Genomic DNA, 20,788 nt, shown 5'->3' on the forward strand with positions numbered 1-20,788 from the left:
TAAGGGACTATTTTAAAAATGAAATTCAGTTTTAACTTTCATAAGACAAAAGGAACATGTCAGATGTGATTGTCTTTGTGGTCTGATTTTCTGAGTTACTGCTCTGGGAACAAGATGATCACCAACTTTCTGGAATGTTTGTATTTTATTTTTATTAGGTAATTCATAAAAAATAAGACATAAACACGCCTGTAAATTTCATAAAGCTTATCATAATGTGAAAATCTTCCTAATGTAGCTTAGTTGCATGATAAACATTTGTTTTGGAGTTCTGTTATTTATGTATGAATAGGTAGTCTCTAAGATTCCTTAGAAATTTTTTTAAACCCAGAAATAGTCCTAATTTAAAATTTTCTGGGCACTTTAGGTTTAGGGGATGCGTCCTAAATAGATAGTGTTGGTAGTTGTAAAATCATATAGTTTTATGTTGGGAAGGCACCTTAGAAACTCTTATCTTTTGTAAATGTACAGTAATTTGCCTGTGGCTACAGAGACACAGGAATAGTGCCCGGTTTTCCTAAATCCCAGTCTAGTACTTTATTTGCTATATCACATTTCACTTATGTGTCCTTGCTTTCTCCTTTTTCATGTCCTTGTCTTTATCTTTTCACCCCTGTAATTGAGAAGGATGGAACATAAACACTGAAAACATGAGAGTTCTGGGAACATCTTTAGAAATCAGAATCAGTCATAGTTGCAGTTAGATTTTGCTAGGACCCCCAAATTATTTCAGCAAGTTACTGAGCCGTTTTCATTTCCCCTTAGGCTTCGTTTTTGTGTGTCTTTTAATATTTTTCCAATTTCTTTAAAAATCACACTTTTTTTGGTTTCCTTTATATTAATTACAATCAGCTAGAAAAAAAATGTAAGTACTCTCTATAAAGGAATTCATTTATTAATACAACCAGTCATAGTTTGTTTGACCAAGTTTTTTATAACTCATCTTTTGATTTGAAATAAAATATCATCACTCCATTACACATTCAATAGAGACAGCTGAAAAGTACAATTTCTCTGCAGGGCCTGCAATGAAGGATTTGCAGAATCCTGCAGGGAATCAAGGAACTCTTCATTACAATTCATGGATTTATAGGATTACTCTGCACTTTTCTGCTTTCTTCATTGAGAGCGGTCCCAAAATGTATCCTTGACTGTCCTGCAGGTAACTTCTTTCCCACTGGAAAAGTTACTATGTACAAATACTTTAATTAAAGTGACCTGGCAGTTGTGGAGGCCGACCTTTCTGCTCTTTGTATTCTAAAATGGAGGGTAGGCTCAACTGGGAAGCACTCTTCTCTGAACTCTCCAGGAGAGTTAGGCACTGGTCCCAATCAAGTGTTGCTCGGGGCCCTGTTCTGCATAGCTGAATTTCTGGAGCTGAATTTCATGTCTTAGTATGCACTATGGTACAGCTTATATTACTTGATTTCACATTTTTTAATGGGAGGAAATACCTTCCGTTAAACATTCATTTTAAACTGATACAGCCTTCAAATGTATGCTAACGTCTCAATTTGCCAAAACATATTTGAGAGAAGCATAATCCTTTCTGTCTAATGGAGGCATGGGTAAATATGTAAATTGATCATGACTTTAGAATGCATTTTTAAAAAGCATATTGCTATAAAAAGCCATGCACGTGAAATGCATTTTTATACTAACACTAGAATAGAATACATCTGATGGTTAGGAGTTAAGAATGCCAAAGATGCATGTATGATCTTTGTTATTAATGTTAAGGCTGAGCAATATTGGAAAACTTGTCTCATACACTCAATAGGGCCTCTTTTTCCCTCCACACCATCCATTCCCTTATGCCCATCCTCCCAGGCCCTGATTCTGTGCTTCATTTTCACATTGAACTGATAGTTGTCCTCCACAGTGCTGCCAGAAAGATTCTCCTAAAATGCCCCTCTATCCTGTGAATAGTCTGACTGAGCTAAGGGACTTGGTAACTACTGCAGCAAGGAGCGGGGAAAGCATTTGTCGCCTGTAGATCACATTCATGGAAAGTACTTCCCTTTACAACCCATCCAGTACTGGATAAATCTCAGAGGACTTAATATACATACCCTTTAATGCTCTTCTTTAATCTTTTATTTTGGTACAGCGCATTCTGGCTTCTGCCTTTTTCTCTCATGCACCTTCATCTCTTTCTGTACCTCTACACCCCTTTCCTCCAGTCATAAAACACTGAACGTGGTTTCTGGGAAGAAATGTGTACTCCTGCACACTGTTCTCTTTAGCATATGTGTGCCCCTTGCCTTTGATCAGCAACCCCCATACTCTTAACTTGTCCTTTGAGACTCCAGCAAAGCTCTGATCCTCATTCCCGAGCCAACTCAGATGTCTCTCCCTTGTCCTTTCCTCTCTTACAGCTCCTTGAGAACACAGACAGATTCTAGTTTACCTCTGTGTCCCCAGCTCCTTTCACATAGTCTAACACATAGAAGATGCTCAAGTATTTTTTGAATGAATGCTTGAATGAGCAGACTTACCATGCATGTGGTGTGTTCCTCCCTGGTGTTATTTCCATTTTAAAATAAGGATACTTTAAAGTCATTGTTTGACCACAGAGAATGAGGACGAACTTTTCCTTGCAAATAAATATTTATTTGCTTTCTCCTATGACACTAAAGATCTCTAGGAATTACTATGGGGTATGGTCTGAAAGTGACAGACACTTTCCCCCTCTTGGGACATCCCTGCACTAGTTAACATTTCCCCTCTGATTTCCCCTTGACCTGCTCTGTCCAGGTCAGAGGATTCATAGTGCGATAACACAGTGGAGAAAGTAATGGTGTCACAAGTGGATATGGGAAGTTAAGAAGCTGCAGCAACTTTTTGGCTAGAGCTTTCTCTTTCACAGTGTTCATTTTTCCAACTGAATGCTGTCAATAGAAAGCATTGTCTTTCAGGTGGGCTCACGCCTCCCAGCACTTTGGGAGGCCGAGGCAGGTGGATCACCTGAGGTCAGGAGTTTGAGACCAGCCTGGCCAACGTGGTGAAACCCCGTCTTTACTAAATATACAAAAATGAGCCGGGCGTGGTGGCGGGCGCCTGTAATCCCAGCTACTCAGGAGACTGAGGCAGGAGAATCACTTGAACCCGGGAGGCGGAGGTTGCAGTGAGCCGAGATCGCACCATTGCACTCCAGCCTGGGCGACAAGAGCAAAACTCCGTCTCAAAAAAAAAATAATAATAATATACAAAAATTAGCTGGATGTTTGGGCGGGCGCCTGTAATCCCGGCTACTCGGGAGGCTGAGGCAGAAGAATTGCTTGAACCTGGGAGGCGAAGGTTTCAGTGAGCCAAGATCGCTCCACTGCACTCCAGCCTGGGTGACAGAGCAATACTCTGTCTCAAAAAAAAAAAAAAAAAAAAAGAAAGCATTGCCTTTTACATACAGAGTTGTTTGAGATTTACCTTCCACCTCTGTTAGAGGAGGAAATTATTTTTATTTTATAGCCTTTGTCTACACCATAATCAACCACTAAGTTCATTTAAGTAGAGTAAAAATGTCAACAAAGTATTCAGTTACACAAAGATATATAGTGAATTCCATTTTAGGACATGATATTTAATGCAGTTAAGTAAATTTATTTTGAAATACGTTTTTAGTATTTTTTAAGAATGTGTAAAACGTTTAGTACTTCCACACACAATGTTTAGAAACAAACATGAACACAGAGAGATTTGTCTGTTGATAAGTAACTAATATGGTATTGTCCTTTTCCTTTCTTTTTATTTATTTATTTATTTTTTTGAGATAGAGTCTCACACTGCCGCCCAAGGTGGAGTGCAGTGGAGCGATCTCGGCTCACTGCAACCTCTGCTCTCCGGGTTCGAGCTATTCTCCTGCCTCAGCCTCCCAACTAGCTGGGATTACAGGCGCCCGCCACCATACCCAGCTTAGTTTTAGTAGAGATGGGGTTTCACTATGTTGGCCAGGCTGGTCTCAAACTCCTGACCTCGTGATCCCCCCACCTTGGCCTCCCAAAGTGCTGGGATTACAGGTGTGAGCCACTGCGCCCAGCTGATATTGTCCTTTTTCTAATATTTTACTATTCATTGTAGAATTTGAAAACTACACTAATGCTGTTAAAGTTTCATTAGTATTAACTTTATTCATCATCCAGTTGTTCATGTTTTGAATAACCACCATTTGGATGCAGAATGTTTTTGTCCGTTTGGAAAGGTCTTACTAGATTTGTAAGATGTTTTTGGTTTAATTAATTAATTAATTTAGAGACGGAGTTTCACTCTTGTCGCCCAGGCTAGAGTGCAATGGCATGATCTTGGCTCACTGCAGCCTCTGCCTCCTGGGTTCAATTGATTCTCCTGCCTTAGCCTCCCAAGTAGCTCGGATTACAGGCATGCACCACCATGCCCAGCTAAGTTTTGTATTTTTTGTTTTGTTTTGTTTTTGAGATGGAGTCTCGCTCTGTCGCCCGGGCTGGAATGCAATGGCCGGATCTTGGCTCACTGAAAGCTACACCTCCCAGGTTCACGCCATTCTTCTGCCTCAGGCTCCCGAGTAGCTGGGACTACAGGCACCCACCACCGCGCCTGGCTAATTTTTTGTATTTTTAGTAGAGATGGGGTTTCACCGTGGTCTCGATCTCCTGACCTTGTGATCCGCCCACCTCGGCCTCCCAAAGTGCTGGGATTACAGGCATGAGCCACCATGCCCGGCCCTAAGTTTTGTATTTTTAATAGAGATGGGGTTTTGCCATATTGGTCAGGCTGGTGTTGAACTCCTGACCTCAGGTGATCTGCCCACCTCGGCCTCCCACAGTGCTGGGATTACAGGCGTGAGCCACCGCATCTGACCTTATTTTATTCTTTTAGAAAATTTAAACATTTTCAGGTTTCTTGTTTTTGCAAAAGTTAGGATTTTTCCTTCAAAACTCCTTTATCACATTTAATAACAATTATCTATTTCTCTATATTTGGTCCCCAAAATTTTCCTAACAGGTATTTTGGAATTAGGTTAACTTTATAAAGTCTTCATGAATTTTTGCCTTATCAACCTTACAATGAAACATTCTCATTTTATAAACTTATATGGCATTTAAAATGAATATAGCCCCTTTTTAAAAAAAATGTTAGGTGCGTGTTATGCCTATGAACGAAGAAGTTTTTCTTTTAAAGGACATATAATACCAAAGTCTTACAAAACCATATTATAAGTACTGGAGTCCTAATGAGGACAAGAAACACAGCCCTTCAGTTTAGTAGAGTGAATATGAATGTGTATGTGTATGTATATACATATAGATATATATGGATTTCTTTGGTTTTCCTTTCAGGTATAGACTTCAGACAGTAAAGTCCTTAGCTGGAGTGAGCCTGATGTTACGGTTACTGTGGGCAAGTTTGAGATGGGATGACATGGCAGCCAAGGCTCCTCCAGGAGGAGGGACTACACGGACAGGTAAGGGGGAAGGGAGGTATTTTCTAATTTAAGTTTAAAAGCTAAAATCACAGGCCAGGCGCGGGCGCTCATGCCTGTAATCCCAGCACTTTGGGAGGCTGAGGCAGGTGGATCACGAGGTCAGGAGATCCTGACCATCCTGGCTAACATGGTGAAACCCCGTCTCTACTAAAAATACAAAAAATTACCTGGGCGTGGTGGTTGGCCCCTGTAGTCCCAGCTACTCGGGAGGCTGAGGCAGGAGAATGGCGTGAACCCGGGAGGCGGAGCTTACAGTGAGCTGAGATTGTGCCACTGCACTCTAGCCAGTGCGACAGAGTGAGACTCTGTCTCAAAATAATAATAATAATAATAAAAATAATAAAATATAATGCTTGTTTTTTAAAAATACAGTTTTGGCCATGTGTGGTGGCTCTCACCTGTAATCCTAGCACTTTGGGAGGCCAAGACAGGAGGATCACTTGAGGCCAGGAGTTTGTGACCAGCCTGGACAACATAATGAGACCTTGTCTCTTCAAAACTCTAATTTAAAAAGAAAAAAATCAACTAGGCCTTGTGTTTGTAGTCCCTGCCACTTGGGAGGCTGGGGCCAGGAGGATTGCTTGAGCCAGGAGTTCAAGGTTGCAGTGACTGTGGTCCACTGATGTCTTCCAGTCTGGATAACAGAGCAAAACCCTGTCTCTTAAAAAAAAATTTTTTTTCACATACAGCTTTGTTGAAGTTTGGCACATGCTATAAAATCCCAGGGGCCAGAAGGGAAGGTTCAGATTATAAAGTGAGTCACTTATGTGTGAACCAGTCTACATTTTTAAAAAGATATTTATTATTGTTTAATTAAAAATTTAAACTAAGAGTTCTGGAGGCCTGTGCTTGCTGCTTCTGTCCTAGGCTTTTTATTATTTTGATTGAGTATTGCCACCAGGAGCTCAGCTATACCCAGCAGCATTTTGTTTCGTTTAGGAATTTGCAGCGAGGAAGAAGCTCAGTGTTGTTGCAGTCTAGCAGTGATCCTGCTAGATGTTAGTGATCCTGTTAATTAAGTCAGGTGTTTCCAAAAGTTTATTCCACGTGTGTCTCTTTCTGAAAGCACCAGATGTACCTTTTTAGTCTCTGAGTATTTCAGTTGGTTATTAATACTATTGAATTAAATCACCATAGAAACATCCGAAACTGAAATCACAACAACAGAAATAATTAAGAGGAGAGATGTTGGTCCTTATGGCATTCGATCTGAATATTGTATCAGGAAAATCATTTGTCCCATTGGAGTTCCAGAAACACCAAAAGGTAAGAAATAGAATTCTGTTCTTTCATGATTAACCTGTTAACCATGTATTTTATGAATTGAAATTTGATATAATTTTTTCTTCTCTGTTCACCTTTTAAAAAAGACATATTTTACAACTACCAAATTTTGAAAATGATATTAAAGTAATAAACATATCAAGATTCTGGTAGACACACATCGATGCCTATAAGCCTTGTTCTAAGCACAGCAAAGGGCTATAATAATACCTCTTGTAATTAAGATGTGAGACATTGATTGACCCCAGACCAGCAGCTCCTGGAGAGCAGCCATCTCGTCTGTCTGGTTTATTGAAGTCATGGCAGCTAGTACCGAGTCTGATATGTAAGTGGGTCAATAAAGGTTTCTTAAGGATTAAAACTACTGTGAAATACTTCAGTGCTCAAGCTAGAGATAATCCAAGAGGCATAAAGAGTTACTCAAAAAATGTTTATAGAGCACCAATACAATAGGCACTGGGTGGCAAATACATAGAAGAATGATATTTGGCCCCTAATCTCAAGGAAGCAAAGTAAAGCTTATAGTATTATAATATCAGTGTTATATGTGTTGCAGTAAGCTAAGAGAGTAATATTGGAAAAGAAGATTAACACTAATTTATAGATAATTATGAATGTCTACTTAGAAAATTCATGAGAATTAAAAGTATTAGCACTAATAGGAGTTCATTGTAGTATCCAGATTGAAAATATATAAATTCCATTTTATTTTATATAAACAATAAAAATATTTAGGAAAAAACCTAGTAAGAAATATATAAAAGGCCAGGTACAGTGGCTCACACCTGTAATTCCAGGACATTGGGAGGCCAAGACAGGTGGATTACTTGAGTCCAGGAGTTCGAGCCCAGCCTAGACAATGTAGTGAAACCCTATCCCTACAAAACATACAAAAATTACAAAAATATTGGTAATGTGCATGCCTGTAATCCCAGCTACTCAGGAGGCTGAGGCCCGAGAATTGCTTGAGCCTGGGAAGTGGAGGTTGCAGTAAGCTGAGATCACACCACTGCACTCCAGTCTGGGTAACAGATTGAGAATCCGTGTCAAAAAAAAAAAGAAAAAGAGAGAAAAGAAATACAGGCCAGGCATGTGGCTCAAGCCTGGTCCCAGCACTTTGGGAGGCCGAGGCGGGCAGATCACTTGAGATCAGGAGTTTGAGACCAGCCTGGCCAACATAGCAAAACCCCATCTCTACTAAAAATACAAAAAATTAGCCAGGTGTGGTGGTACACACGTGTAGTCCCAGCTACTTGGGAGGGTGAGGCGGGAGCTACTTGGGAGGGTGAGGCGGGAGAATCACTTATACCCAGGGGGCAGAAGTTGCAGTGAGCCAAGATTGTGCCACTGCATTCTAGCATGGGCAACAGAGTGAGACTCCATTTCCAAGTAAATAAATAAATAAATAAATAAAAAGATAATGTCCTTAGATAGAAACATAGTGTTTTTATAAAAGTTAGTTCTCCCCAAATGTATACAATTAATTTTTGAAACTTGATTAAATTAACTTGGGAGTTCTTCTTGGAGAATAACCTTTTTGAAAAGAGTACCAATGAAGTAATACCTGTTCCTAGTAGATGATAAATTTTAGCTTACTTAAAACAGCGGCCAGGTGCGGTGGCTCACGCCTGTAATTCCAGCGCTTTGGGAGGCCAAGGCGGGTGGGTCATTTGAGGTCAGGAGTTCAAGACCAGCCTGGCCAACATGTTGAAACCCTGTCTCTTCTAAAAATACAGAAATTAGCGGGACATGGTATTACACACCTATAGTCCCAGCTACTCGGGAGGCTGAGGCACGAGAATTGGTAAACCCAGGATGGGGGTGTTGCAGTGAGCCGAGATCACACCACTGTACTCCAGCCTGGGCAACAGAGCAAGACTCTGTCTCCAAAAAAAAAACAAAATCACAAGGTCGTCCTGGCACAGAAACAGCTCTGTTGATGGGCAGAGACACAGATGGGAGATGTACCTGGCCGGCCTTCAGTCTCCTTGACCCCACAGCCTTTGATGCAAACCACTGCAGTCCCCTAAAATCACTTCTCTTTGGCTTGTATCCCTTTGTACAATTCAGGTCCTGCTTTCATTTCTGTTTCCTTCTGCTGCTTCCTTGTGATTGAATATATGGGAAGGTTCAATGCTTGTCCCTCCCTACTTTTTATTTTTTAAATCTTTTTATGAGGAGATTTTATCTATTCTTAGGTTTCACATCTCCCCTTTATATTGGTAACTCTCAAATCCCCCTTCTCTGTGCGGTGATAGGGAAACACATATTGTACACCCAAGTGTGAGAAGAACATGCTAGGCTTTTGTAGGAAGTTGAATTCATGTTGGGGTCTGGAGGATGAATTGACATTAGTCAGATGAGCGGTGGAGGCTTGGAATAGTGCTCCAGGTGGAAGAAACAGGTTGTATAAAGGCTCATAAGCCTTGTATTTTGGGGGTCAGCAAACCATAGCCCATGAGCCTTGGCCTACCCTGCTTTTATAAATGAAATTTGATTGGAACACAGCCACATTTACTCACTTATGTATTATCTTTGGCTGCTTTCATGATACAAAGGCACAGCTGAGTAGCTGCAGCAGAGACCATCTGTCTATTTAAGAAGAAGTTTGCCAACCACTTTTTCATGATAGAAGATGCCAGAAGTACTTTAATTTTAGAAGCAGTATTGCTTAAAATATTCTGATTTCCTTTCCAAAGAAACACCTACACCTCAGAGGAAAGGCCTTCGATCAAGTGCACTGCGGCCAAAGAGACCAGAAACGCCCAAGCAAACTGGCCCTGTTATTATTGAAACCTGGGTAGCAGAAGAAGAACTGGAATTGTGGGAGATTAGGGCATTTGCTGAGAGGTAAGGAAATCGTTAATACCTGGTCAGCTATTTGAAGATTTTATCACTTCAGAATCAAGAAATTACTTTTTTTTTTTTTGAGACAGGATCTTGCTCTGTCACCCAGGCTGGAGTGCAGTGGCACAATCTTGGCTCACTGCAACCTCTGCCTCCCAGGCTCGAGTGATCCTCCCACCTCAGCCTCCCCGGTACCTAGGACTACAGGTGCATGCCACCACACCCAGCTAATGCTTGTATTTTTTGTACAGAGATGGGGTTTTGCTATGTTGTTCAGGCTGATCTTGAACTCCTGGGCTCAAGCAATCCACCCAACTTGGCCTCCCAAAGTGCTGGGATTACAGGCATGAGCTACCCTGCCTGGGGTAAAAGAACACTTTAATCATTTATTCAGTGCAGTAAAGTCCTAGCTTGACTTTACTCCACCTTTGATTTTAAGTGCTAGCTGTAAATAGTTTAGTAAGGTCCTCTCTCTCTCTCTTTTTTTTTTTTTTGGAAACAGAGTCTCGCTCTGTCAGCTAGGCTGGAGTGCAGTGGCATGATCTCGGCTCACTGCAACCTCTGCCTCCTGGGCTCAAGCAATTCTGCCTCAGCCTCCTGAGTAGCTGGGATTACGGGGGTGTGCCACCATGCCCGGCTGATTTTTGTATTTTTAGTAGAGACGGGGTTTCACCATGTTGGTCAGGCTGGTCTCAAACTCCTGACCTTGGGTAATCCACCTGCCTCAGCCTCCCAAAGTGCTGGGATTACAAGTGTGAGCCACCGCGCCCGGCTCTCTCTCTTATTTTTAATGTGTTGTCCATTTGTCGATTTCTAATGACCATAAATGTTTTATCTTTATTTTTTATTTTATTTTATTTTTGAGACAGTTTCACTCTGTCCCCCAGGCTGGAGTGCAGCGGCACGATCTTGGCTTACTGCAACCTCCCAGATTCAAGCAATTCTCCTGCCTCAGCCTGCCAAGTAGCTGGGATTACAGGCATGTGCCACCACGCCTGGCTGTTTTTTTTTAAGACGGAGTCTCGCTCTGTCATCCAGGCTGGAGTGCAGTGGCACAATCTCGGCTCACTGCAAACTCCACCTCCCAGGTTCAAGCAGTTCTCCTGCCTCAGGCAGGTGGCCACCACCATGCCTGGCTAATTTTTTTGTATTTTTAGTAGAGATGGGTCGAACTCCTGATCTCAAGCCATCCACCTGCCTCGGCCTCCCAAAATGATGGGATTATAGGCATGAGCCACCGCACCCGGCCTGAGGCACTGTGCCCAGCTCCGACTAACTTTTGTATTTTTAGTAGAGACAGGGTTTCACCATGTTGGCCAGGCTGGTCTTGAACTCTTGACCTCAAGTGATCTGCCTGCCTTGGCCTCCCACAGTGCTGGGATTACAGGCATGAGCCACTTCGCACAGCCAAATGTTTTATTTTTAAATTGAGATATCATACCTTTGTATGATGTGAAAATCAACCAGATTTCACTTTTATTAGATGCCAGATGCCTAATAGGCTAGTTTCTGATAAGTTTCTCCTTTTTTTCCTGCAGAGTGGAGAAAGAAAAGGCACAAGCAGTTGAGCAACAGGCTAAGGTTAGTGAACAGAAGAAGGCAGAGGACATCAAGGCCCAAATGGAGGCTCTTTCAAAACAAAAGCACTTGACTTCCCATCAGCAGGGGGAGTTGGTGCTGGTCCCACTTGACAACATACATACATTTTTTAGCCAAATTCATGCACACCCATGCACAGTAATGATACATTCTTGTGGGTTTTGGTGTTTATTTTTTTGAGACAGTGTCTTACTATCACCCAGGCTGGAGTAGATCACAGCTCACCGAGCCTCGACCTCCCTGGTTCAAGCGGTCCTCAGCCTCCCTAGTAGTTGAGACTACAGGCACACACCACCATGCCCAGCTAATATTTGTATTTTTTGTAGTGATAGGGCTTCGCCGTGTTCCCCAGGCTGGTCTTAAACTCCTGGACTCAAGCGATCCACCTGCCTCAGCCTCCCAAAGTTCTGGGATTTTAGGTGTGAGCCATTGCACCCATCCAGGTTTTTTTTTTTTTTTTTTTTTTTAAAGTGTATCTCACGTCTATCTTATTGTCATTATTTGAAAACAGCTCTGTGGGTACACCAAGCTGTGGTTTTGTAAAAAGTATACATATTTGGAGGACATCTGAAATAAGATTTCTATTATTTATTATCTTTAGAGTTGCATAAGTAATTTCTGAAAATAATTTTTTCTTGTGAATTGCCAATCTGGAAAATTTCTGTAGTCTATGAAAAAGCAAAGTATGCTAAAACTCCATAAGAGTTTGTTGTAATTGATTATTATAAAGCTACTGATGGGTTCTTAGTGTTTTCATACTATAAATAATGTGCCATGGCCAGGCACAGTGGCTCATGCCTGTAGTCCCAGCATTTTGGAAGTCCAAGGCAGGAGGATCCCTTGAGTCCAGGGGTTCGAGACCAGCCTGGGCAACATAGGGAGACCCTGTCTCTAATAAAAGAAAAAAGCAAAATTTTAAAAATAAAAATACAATGTGCCATATGTGCCTAAACATTGAGGACCTGAATAAAAGATGATTACCACTTATTCCTATTGAGAAAATACTATAAGAGTTTTTACCAACTTCAGTATATAAACATTGAGGATACAAGTGAATAGATATATCTATATACAGTATTATTAACATAGTTATACATAACTATTTAAAAATCGCATAGAAACCAAATTATTTGTTTCAAACTAGTTTTCCCTTTCATTTTATAAAACATTTTTTCAAATTCTTGTGTATCTTTCAGTTTACTATAGGTCCTTATCTTCACTTACATCAAAGTTTGAGATGATAGCACTTTTGGATTCTATGTATGATGCTGTCTGTCACAGGAAACCAATCACTAAACCCAAATATCTATAACAACTGGCTAGTTGTATTGTTTTTTATTTTATTGGGTGTGTTTTCTCATCTCTGCAATGTAACCTAACATATTACTTTTTTTTTTGAGACAAGGTCTCACTCTGTTGCCCAGGCTGCTGGAGTGCAGTGGCACGATCATGGCTCACCACATTCTCAATCTCCTGGGCTCAAGCAATCTACCCACCTCAGCTTCCCAAGTAACTGGGACTACAGGCATGCACCACCGTGTCTGGCTGATTTTTGTGTTTTTTGTAGAGATAGGACTTTTGCCATATTGCCCAGGCTAGTCTTGAACTCCTGAGCTCAAGCGATCTGCCTACCAGGGCCTCCCAAAGCGCTGAGATAGCGAGCACCACTGCATTTGGCCCTAATATACTACTTTTTTTTTTTTTTTTTTGAAATGGAGTCTCACTCTGTCACCCAGGCTGGAGTGCAGTGGCGCGATCTCGGCTCACTGCAAGCTCCGCCTCCTGGGTTCACGCCATTCTCCTGCCTCAGCCTCCCGAGTAACTGTGACTATAGGCGCCCGCCACCACGCCTGGCTAATTTTTTGTATTTTTAGTAGAGATGGGGTTTCACTGTGTTAGCCAGGATGGTCTCGATTTCCTGACCTCGTGATCCGCCTGCCTTGGCCTCCCAAAGTGCTGGGATTACAGGCGTGAGCCACCGCACCCAGCCAGTATATTACTTTAAAAAATTGATTTAAGATGCTTATTTATGAATATAGCTAACACTTCAACTTTGAAGGCATATCCTCCTATAAATAAGTACTAATATATCTGTTCTATTTGTTTGCCTCCTTTTTTTTTTAGAGATAGGGGCTTGCTCTGTTGCTGAGGCTGGAGTGTAGTGGTGAGATCATAGCTCATTGCAACTTTGAATTCCCAGGCTTAAGGTGATCCTCCAGCCTCAGCCTCCTGAGTAGCTGGAGCTACAGAAACACTACCACACCCACCTTTGCCTCCCTCTTTTTTTTTTCTTTCTTTTTTTAACTGATTTAATCAGATGATGTCTCTAAGAGTTGAAAACTAAGCCCTTTTTCTTCTGAGGAATGAGAAATTGTGTAAAGTACTTTATATTATATTCAGGTATATAGGATAGGTACAAAAGTAGTCCTAAAAAAATTGGACGTGATGTCATAGGTGAGCAGGAGGCTCACCTATGTCAAAGGCAGGAGATAGTGGTGCAGGATTGGAATTTGATTTTAGCAGACATCCCAACATCACCCTTAACTAGCTCTGTGGCCTTGGGCCAGTTACACAACCTCTCTAGTCTCCGTTTCCTCATCTTATAAGATAATGAAGGTAAAGCATCTGCCACCAGGTTTGAAATAAATTTCACCTGTTGTTTTACATGTGTGTGGTTATATTGTTACTCATCACACCACTGTTGATAAGCTGTTAGAAAAGTTTAGCAATCTATAATAAAAGATATACAGAATATCTTTAATAACTGTAGTTTTAAAGATCGTATTATACTACTCTGTATAGTATAAAGTATTTTTCTGTAAAAATATTTGAATGTATAATAGAAAAACTATTTTATAATTTTCAGCTTGCTTGATTGCAGGTTTGCCAACTTTAATAATAGTGTCATTAACTATTGACATGTTTTTATAGTTGGATAAATTAATATTACAGTGAAACAGAAACCTTTCACAGCTCCATTTGTTCTCAGCTCTGAATCTCACTGCTGAGCAGCATGGTGTTTCTGTCTCCAATAAGCTTACCCACATCTCTGTTGTTTTCAGTCTGAAACCTTGGATGTTTGTACAAGCCAGAAAAACTTGTTATAAAAATTTCTGCTATGAACAGCTTAGTACTTTTAATGTAATATATGTGGTATAGAGACATGAAAATACTGCCTTCATAGATAGGTTCCTTGGAGGAATTAAAAATATATATATGGCCTTCATCAAGAAATTAAATTCAGGTAATTTTTTTTTTTTTAGAGATGGAGTCACTCTGTCACCCAGGCTGGAGTGCAGTGGCATGATCTCAGCTTACTGCAACCTCTGCCGCCCGGGTTCAAGCAATTCTTCTGCCTCAGCCTCCCGAGTAGTTAGAATTACAGGCATGAGCCAGAATGCTCAGCTCATTTTTGTATTTTTAGTAGAGGTGGGGTTTCACCATATTGGCCAGGCTGGTCTCGAACTCCTGACCTCAAGTGATCCACCCACCTCAGCCTCCCAGAGTGCTAGGATTACAGGTGTGAGCCACCGCAGCCAGCCATAAATATGGGTAAATTTATATGGACATATATTCTTTTTGGAAGTAAAATACTTCAGAAATGTAGTGGAATTTCTTAAGGTGAGAGAAATTGTGGACAGACTTCTTGTAGAATGGTATTGTTTTTATTTAGAACTATTTTGATTCATGTTTCCTCTCCTTCACTTTTTTAGAAACGACTGGAGCAGCAGAAGCCGACAGTGATTGCAACTTCCACTACTTCCCCAACAAGCAGTACAACCAGTACCATCTCTCCAGCACAGAAGGTTATGGTGGCCCCCATAAGTGGCTCAGTTACAACTGGAACCAAAATGGTACTAACTACTAAAGTTGGATCTCCAGCTACAGTAACATTCCAACAAAACAAGAACTTTCATCAAACCTTTGCTACGTGGGTTAAGCAAGGCCAGTCAAATTCAGGTATGGAACTGTCATTAAGTAAAAGATTACTTTGGTTCAGGAAAAAGAATTTTCAACCCTTTAGCTACTGAAATGAAACATTTTTTTAGAAGATTGTTTTTCTTTTGCAGCCAGTTGAGCAAACAAGCTGTAACGGTTGGTTTGTTACAAATAATGTTCATAATATTACATTAGCAAACTCCTCTCTTACATTATTTCACTTTCAACATTTACATAGTTCACTTTGAGTGGAGAGGAATGTTTTTATTAAAAATACAAAATGAGCCACATTTCATGCATTGGTGCCCTTTCCTAGAAGTCACTACGTTGCTGGTTATTTTAAATCTAAAGCTTATTAAATGTCTTATACCCCATTAGCCACCAGCACAGCTGCCACATCTGCTACAACCATTGCCAGCACAGGTCAGACGTTCCAAATTACAGGCAATCCAGTCACTATGGCAGGAAAAGTAATTACCAAACTGCCACTTCCTGCAAACAGCAAGATTGTCGCTGTAAATGTGCCAGCAACACAAGGAGGTAAGGGAAATGTGAAGTTTTAATTCACATTTGCCAGATCATACTGTTGCCATTATTTTTCATCTCCTTTTCACTGATTTCAGTCCTCGGATCTCACATTCTATGTAGCCCACTATAAAACCCTGCCACAGTAGTTTCTCCTCAGCAACCGAGCACCACGTAATGCTTTCCAATAAAGTGATAGTTTTTAATTATGGCTTCATCTTTTTTTAAGGCGTTGTTCAAGTACAGCAGAAAGTCCTGGGTATCATTCCATCAAGTACAGGTACCAGTCAGCAAACCTTTACTTCATTCCAGCCCAGGACAGCAACAGTCACAATTAGGCCCAATACCTCAGGCTCTGGAGGAACCACAAGCAATTCACAAGTAAGAATTCTTACAGACTTATTTGGTTTGATGTGTTGAGCACATCACATTATTTTTAGAATGACTTCTTCCAAGATTAATCCAACTCAGTTTCCTTTGCCTATTACTGAATCTGTGACAGAGTACTGATTTGGAAAAAAATCTGTTATATTTCTGATAAGTGAAAATGATACATGAAGTATTAATGTCTAACATTTAGTTAATGACACATTAGTATGGTTTATGAAGAATAATAATTGCTTTCTAGGATTTTATAAAGAAAATTTCTTTATGTAAAACAGTGGACAGCACTAGACCACCCAAGGAAGTGTGCTGTGCAGGCTCGCTAAGAAATCGAATTTAAAATGCTGGGCCAGGCGCGGCGGCTCACGCCTGTAATCCGAACACTTTGGGAGGCCAAGGCGGGTGGATCACTTGAGCTCAGGAGTACAGGGCCAGCCTGGGCAACATGGCAAAACCCTGTCTCTACAAAAAATACAGAAATTAGCCAGGCGTGGTGGTGCTTACCTGTAGTCCCAGCACCTCAGGAGGCTGAGGTGGGAGGATGGCTTGAGCCTGGGAGGGGAAGGTTGCAGTGAGCTGAGATTGTGCCACCGCACTCTAGCCTGGGCAATAGAGCCAGACCTTGTCTCAAAAAAAAAAAAAAAAATTAAAAGGTAATCTACAGTACTGTTAACTAATTTGTTATCAGCTGATATATGCACATATTAGATACATCATTTCTTTTTTTGAGACAGAATTTCAATCTTGTTCCCCAGGCTGGAATGCAATGGCATGATCTCTGCTCACTGCAAACTCCGCCGCCTGGGTTCAAGCGATTCTCCTGCCTCAGCTTCTCAAGTAGCTGGGATTACAGGCACCTACCACCATGCCTGGCTAATTTTTGTATTTGTAGTAGAGATGGGGTTTTACCATGTTGGTCAGGCTGGTCTCAAACTCCTGACCTCAGGTGATCCACCTGCCTCGGCCTCCCAAAGTGCTGGGATTACAGGCCTGAGCCACCGCACCTGGCCCAGATATGTAATTTCTTTGTTACTAGTATGGAAAAGGCTTAAAGTTTTGTAGACTAGCATTGTGGAAAAAGGTTTAAAGTTTTAAATTTTTGAAAATGTTCTGAACCTAACTATAAAACTGAAAATAAAATACTTTCTAGTTTCCCTTTTAAAACTACGAAAGGACCAGGGGCAGTAGCTCAAGCCTGTAATGCCAGCACTTTGGGAGGCTGAGGCGAGAGGATCACTTGAGGCCAGGAGTTCGAGAACAACCTAAACAAAATGGCAAAACCCCATCTCTACTAAAAATACAAAAAATTAGCTGGGCATGGTGGCATGTGCCTGTAGTCCCAGCTATTCCCAGCTGCTTGGGGGAGGGTAAGGGATGAGAATTGCTTGAACCCACAAGGCAGAGGCCACAGTGAGCTGAGATGGTGCCACTGCACTGCAGTCTAAGTGACAGAGTGAGACTCTGTCTCAAAAAAAAAAAAAAGTTCAAAGATTAGCTGGGCCGGATGCGGTGGCTCACACCTGTAATCCCAGCACTTTGGGAAGCCAAGGGGGGCGGATCACAAGGTCAAGAGATCGAAACCATCCTGGTCAATATGGTGAAACCCTGTCTCTGCTAAAAATACAAAAACTAGCTGGGTGTGGTGGCACACGCCTGTAATCCCAGCTACTTGGGAGGCTGAGGCAGGAGAATTGCTTGAACCCGGGAGGCGGAGGTTGTAGTGAGCCAAGATTGTGCCACTGTACTCCAGCCTGGGTGAAAGAGCGAGATTCTGTCTCTAAATAAATAAATAAGCAAGACTGTCTCTAAATAAGTAAATAAATGAATGAATGAATGAATGATTAGCCGGACATGGTGCCATTCACCCATAGTCCTAGCTTCTTGGGAGGCTGAGGCAGGAGGATTGCTTAAGCCCAAGAGTGAGCCAGGCTACGATGAGCTGTGATTGCATCACTGCATTCCATCTTGGGCAACAGAGTGAGACCCTGTCTTTAAAATAAATAAATAAATAAATAATTTTTAAAAAACTATGAAAGAACATTTGGTTTCTGATCTTCCTGTTATATTCTGTGGGTTACAGGTATGGTCTGGAGCTTACAGAAAGTGGGACTCCACATTTTCCTGTGAGCACTAGTTACAGAGCAGAGCCTCGCTGGCACATGCTCCTTCCTTTTATTCCATAGGCTATTTTGGTATCAGTGGCAGGGAATTTTATATGATAGCATTTGAATTAAGTTTTCTTTCCTCAAAATTCCGTCTTTATTCTGATGTTTAATACAATTTAAAATGTAATGTTCAAGAGCCCCTGTCATTCCTGTAAACATTTTTATTAATATAGAATGTTTAAAGATCTTGTGTTCTAAGTCCATTATACTTTAATCTTTTTAAAGCATTTTAATTCATTGTTGTTCTTTGTGTCATTTATAGGTAATTACAGGGCCTCAGATTCGCCCTGGTATGACCGTGATTAGAACACCACTCCAACAGTCAACACTAGGAAAGGCAATTATTCGAACACCTGTGATGGTACAGCCAGGTATTTATCCATCCAGCATTATCATTTTACATCTCAACAGCCAGTCTAGGAAATATGTAATTCTCTGCATTTGGCACTACATACGAGAAATACAATTTGAATTAATACTTCAAAGCATACTAAATTTCTAATCCATTGTGAGCTGTATTCATTGATATTATTTCGTTTTGACATTGACAGTAAAATAGGTTGAAGTATGTTTATTAAAAATGTAACAGAAATCACTAATAAATAAAATATATAATTGAAGTAAAGAAAACAGTCTGTATAGCAAAAGACAGAAAATCAAGGAGATAGCAAAGAAACATATAAAACAAAATTACAAATGCAGTGCCAGATGTTCATTTATTACTTTTAATGAGAATACATTAAAACTACCATTTTAAAAGTTGAAGACTGGCCAGGCTAGGTGCTTCTCCCCTGTAATCCCAACACTTTGGAAGGCCAAGACAGGAGTATCACTTGAGCCCAGGAGTTCAAGACCAGCCTGGCCAACATGGCAAAATGCCATCTCTACTAAAAATATTAAAAAATTAGCTGGGCATGGTGCCTCATGCACCTGTAATCCCAGCTACTGGGGAGGCCGAGGTGGAAGAATCGCTTGAAACCAGGAGGCAGAGGTAGCAGTGAGCTAAGATCATGCCACTGCACTCCAGCTTGGGCAACAGAGTGAGACCCTGTCTCAAAAAAGAAAAAAAAGTTGAAGATGTTAAAGATTTTTTTTTAAACCCTATACATTTATGAGAAATTTAGCTAAAATCAAATTACTACAAAAGCTACAAAAGATAAAAAAACTAAAGATGGACACAGGCACACAAAATAAAGGCCATAAAAAGAAAGAAAAGACGAGGATGGCCCTACTGATACTGGGCAGAATAAAATTCAATGTTTAATAAAAAGGAAAAATTTATGAAAAAGAGTCATTTTTTTATTGGCTTAAAGGTAAAGATCAGCCAGGCGCAGTTGCTGATGCCTGTAATCCCAGCACTTTGGGAGGCCAAGGCAGGCCAGATCACCCGAGGTCAGGAGTTTGAGACAATCCTGGCCAACATGGGGAAACCCTGTCTCTACTAAAAATACAAAAATTAGCAGGGCGTGGAGGTGGGCGCCTGTAATCCCAGCTACTCTACTCGGGAGGCTGAGGCAGGAGAGTCGCTTGAACCCAGGAGGCAGAGGTTGCAGTGAGCCGAGATTGTGCCACTGTACTCCAGCCTGGGCAAAAAGAGTGAGACTCCGTCTGAAGGAAAAAAAAAAAAAGGTAAAGATCATGGCCAGGCACAGTAGCTAAAGCCTGTAATCCCAAAACTTTGGGAGGCTGAGGCAAGAGGATCACTTGAAGCTAGGAGTTGGAGACCAGTCTGGGCAACATAGGGAGACCCCATCTCTACAAAAAATAAAAATTTAGCCAGGCGTCCTGGAGCACGCCTGTAGTCCCAGCTACTTGGTAGGCTGAGATGGGAGGATTGCTTGAGCCCAGACATTGGAGGCTGCAGTGAAGTATGCTCATGCTACTGCACTCCAGCCTGGGAGACAGAGCACGACCTGTTTAAAAAAAAAAAAAGAAAAGAAAAAAGAAAAAAAGATTGCAGTTAAGGTATAATCTTGAATCTTTATGAATTAAGTAACATGTCAAAGTGTAAAAAGCAAAACTATTTGAAATCAAGGAGAAATTAATAGGAGCATAGTAAGCCACAATTAAACTATGTATCAACTTTTGTACCTTCCGAAATACACATTCATTTAAAATACTTGTAGGCTTAACCCAGGCGCAGTGGCTCATGCCTGTAATCCCAGCACTCCAGGAGGCCGAGATGGGCAGATCACCTGAAGTCAGGAGTTTGAGACCCGCCTGGCCAACATGGTGAAACCCCATCTCTACTAAAAATATAAAAATTAGCCAGGCATGGTGGTGGGCACCTTGGGAGGCTGAGGCAAGAGAATTGCTCGAACTCAGGAGGCGGAGGTTGCAGTGAGCTGAGACCCTGCCAGTGTACTCCAACGTGGGCAACAAGAGTGAAACTCCATCTCAAAAAAAAGAAAAAAGAAAAATAATAATTCATAGGCTTTTTGGTGGAAAAGTAGTTCTTGAGTCATAGATAAAACCTTGATAAATTCCAAACAATAAAATGTGTATAGGCCACATTCTTTATAGTAAAGCTAGAAATTAATATTAAAATACTATATTATGCTGTAACAAGATGTGTTAAGAAATAAAA

At 41.0% G+C, this 20,788-nt stretch overlaps 1 protein-coding gene across 22 annotated transcripts in view; it reads left to right on the forward strand.

The window, feature by feature from the left end:
- BPTF (bromodomain PHD finger transcription factor) overlaps positions 1 to 20,788 on the forward strand; it is a 156,791-nt gene that overhangs the window by 87,801 nt on the left and 48,202 nt on the right. For 15 of the 22 annotated variants that reach the window (XM_055101692.2, XM_055101695.2, XM_055101700.2 and 12 more), the window contains 8 exons: positions 5,313 to 5,437; positions 6,596 to 6,724; positions 9,442 to 9,592; positions 11,128 to 11,170; positions 14,902 to 15,148; positions 15,506 to 15,667; positions 15,882 to 16,033; positions 18,464 to 18,572. In XM_055101692.2, the coding sequence (XP_054957667.2) occupies positions 5,313 to 5,437; positions 6,596 to 6,724; positions 9,442 to 9,592; positions 11,128 to 11,170; positions 14,902 to 15,148; positions 15,506 to 15,667; positions 15,882 to 16,033; positions 18,464 to 18,572 (1,118 nt within the window). The remainder of the gene's footprint in view (positions 1 to 5,312; positions 5,438 to 6,595; positions 6,725 to 9,441; positions 9,593 to 11,127; positions 11,171 to 14,901; positions 15,149 to 15,505; positions 15,668 to 15,881; positions 16,034 to 18,463; positions 18,573 to 20,788) is intronic. The other 7 variants (XM_034942761.4, XM_055101704.3, XM_055101694.2 and 4 more) reach the window with 1 other exon arrangement.

Source organism: Pan paniscus, chromosome 19 (genome assembly GCF_029289425.2).
Source record: "Pan paniscus chromosome 19, NHGRI_mPanPan1-v2.0_pri, whole genome shotgun sequence".
NCBI lineage: Eukaryota > Metazoa > Chordata > Mammalia > Primates > Hominidae > Pan > Pan paniscus.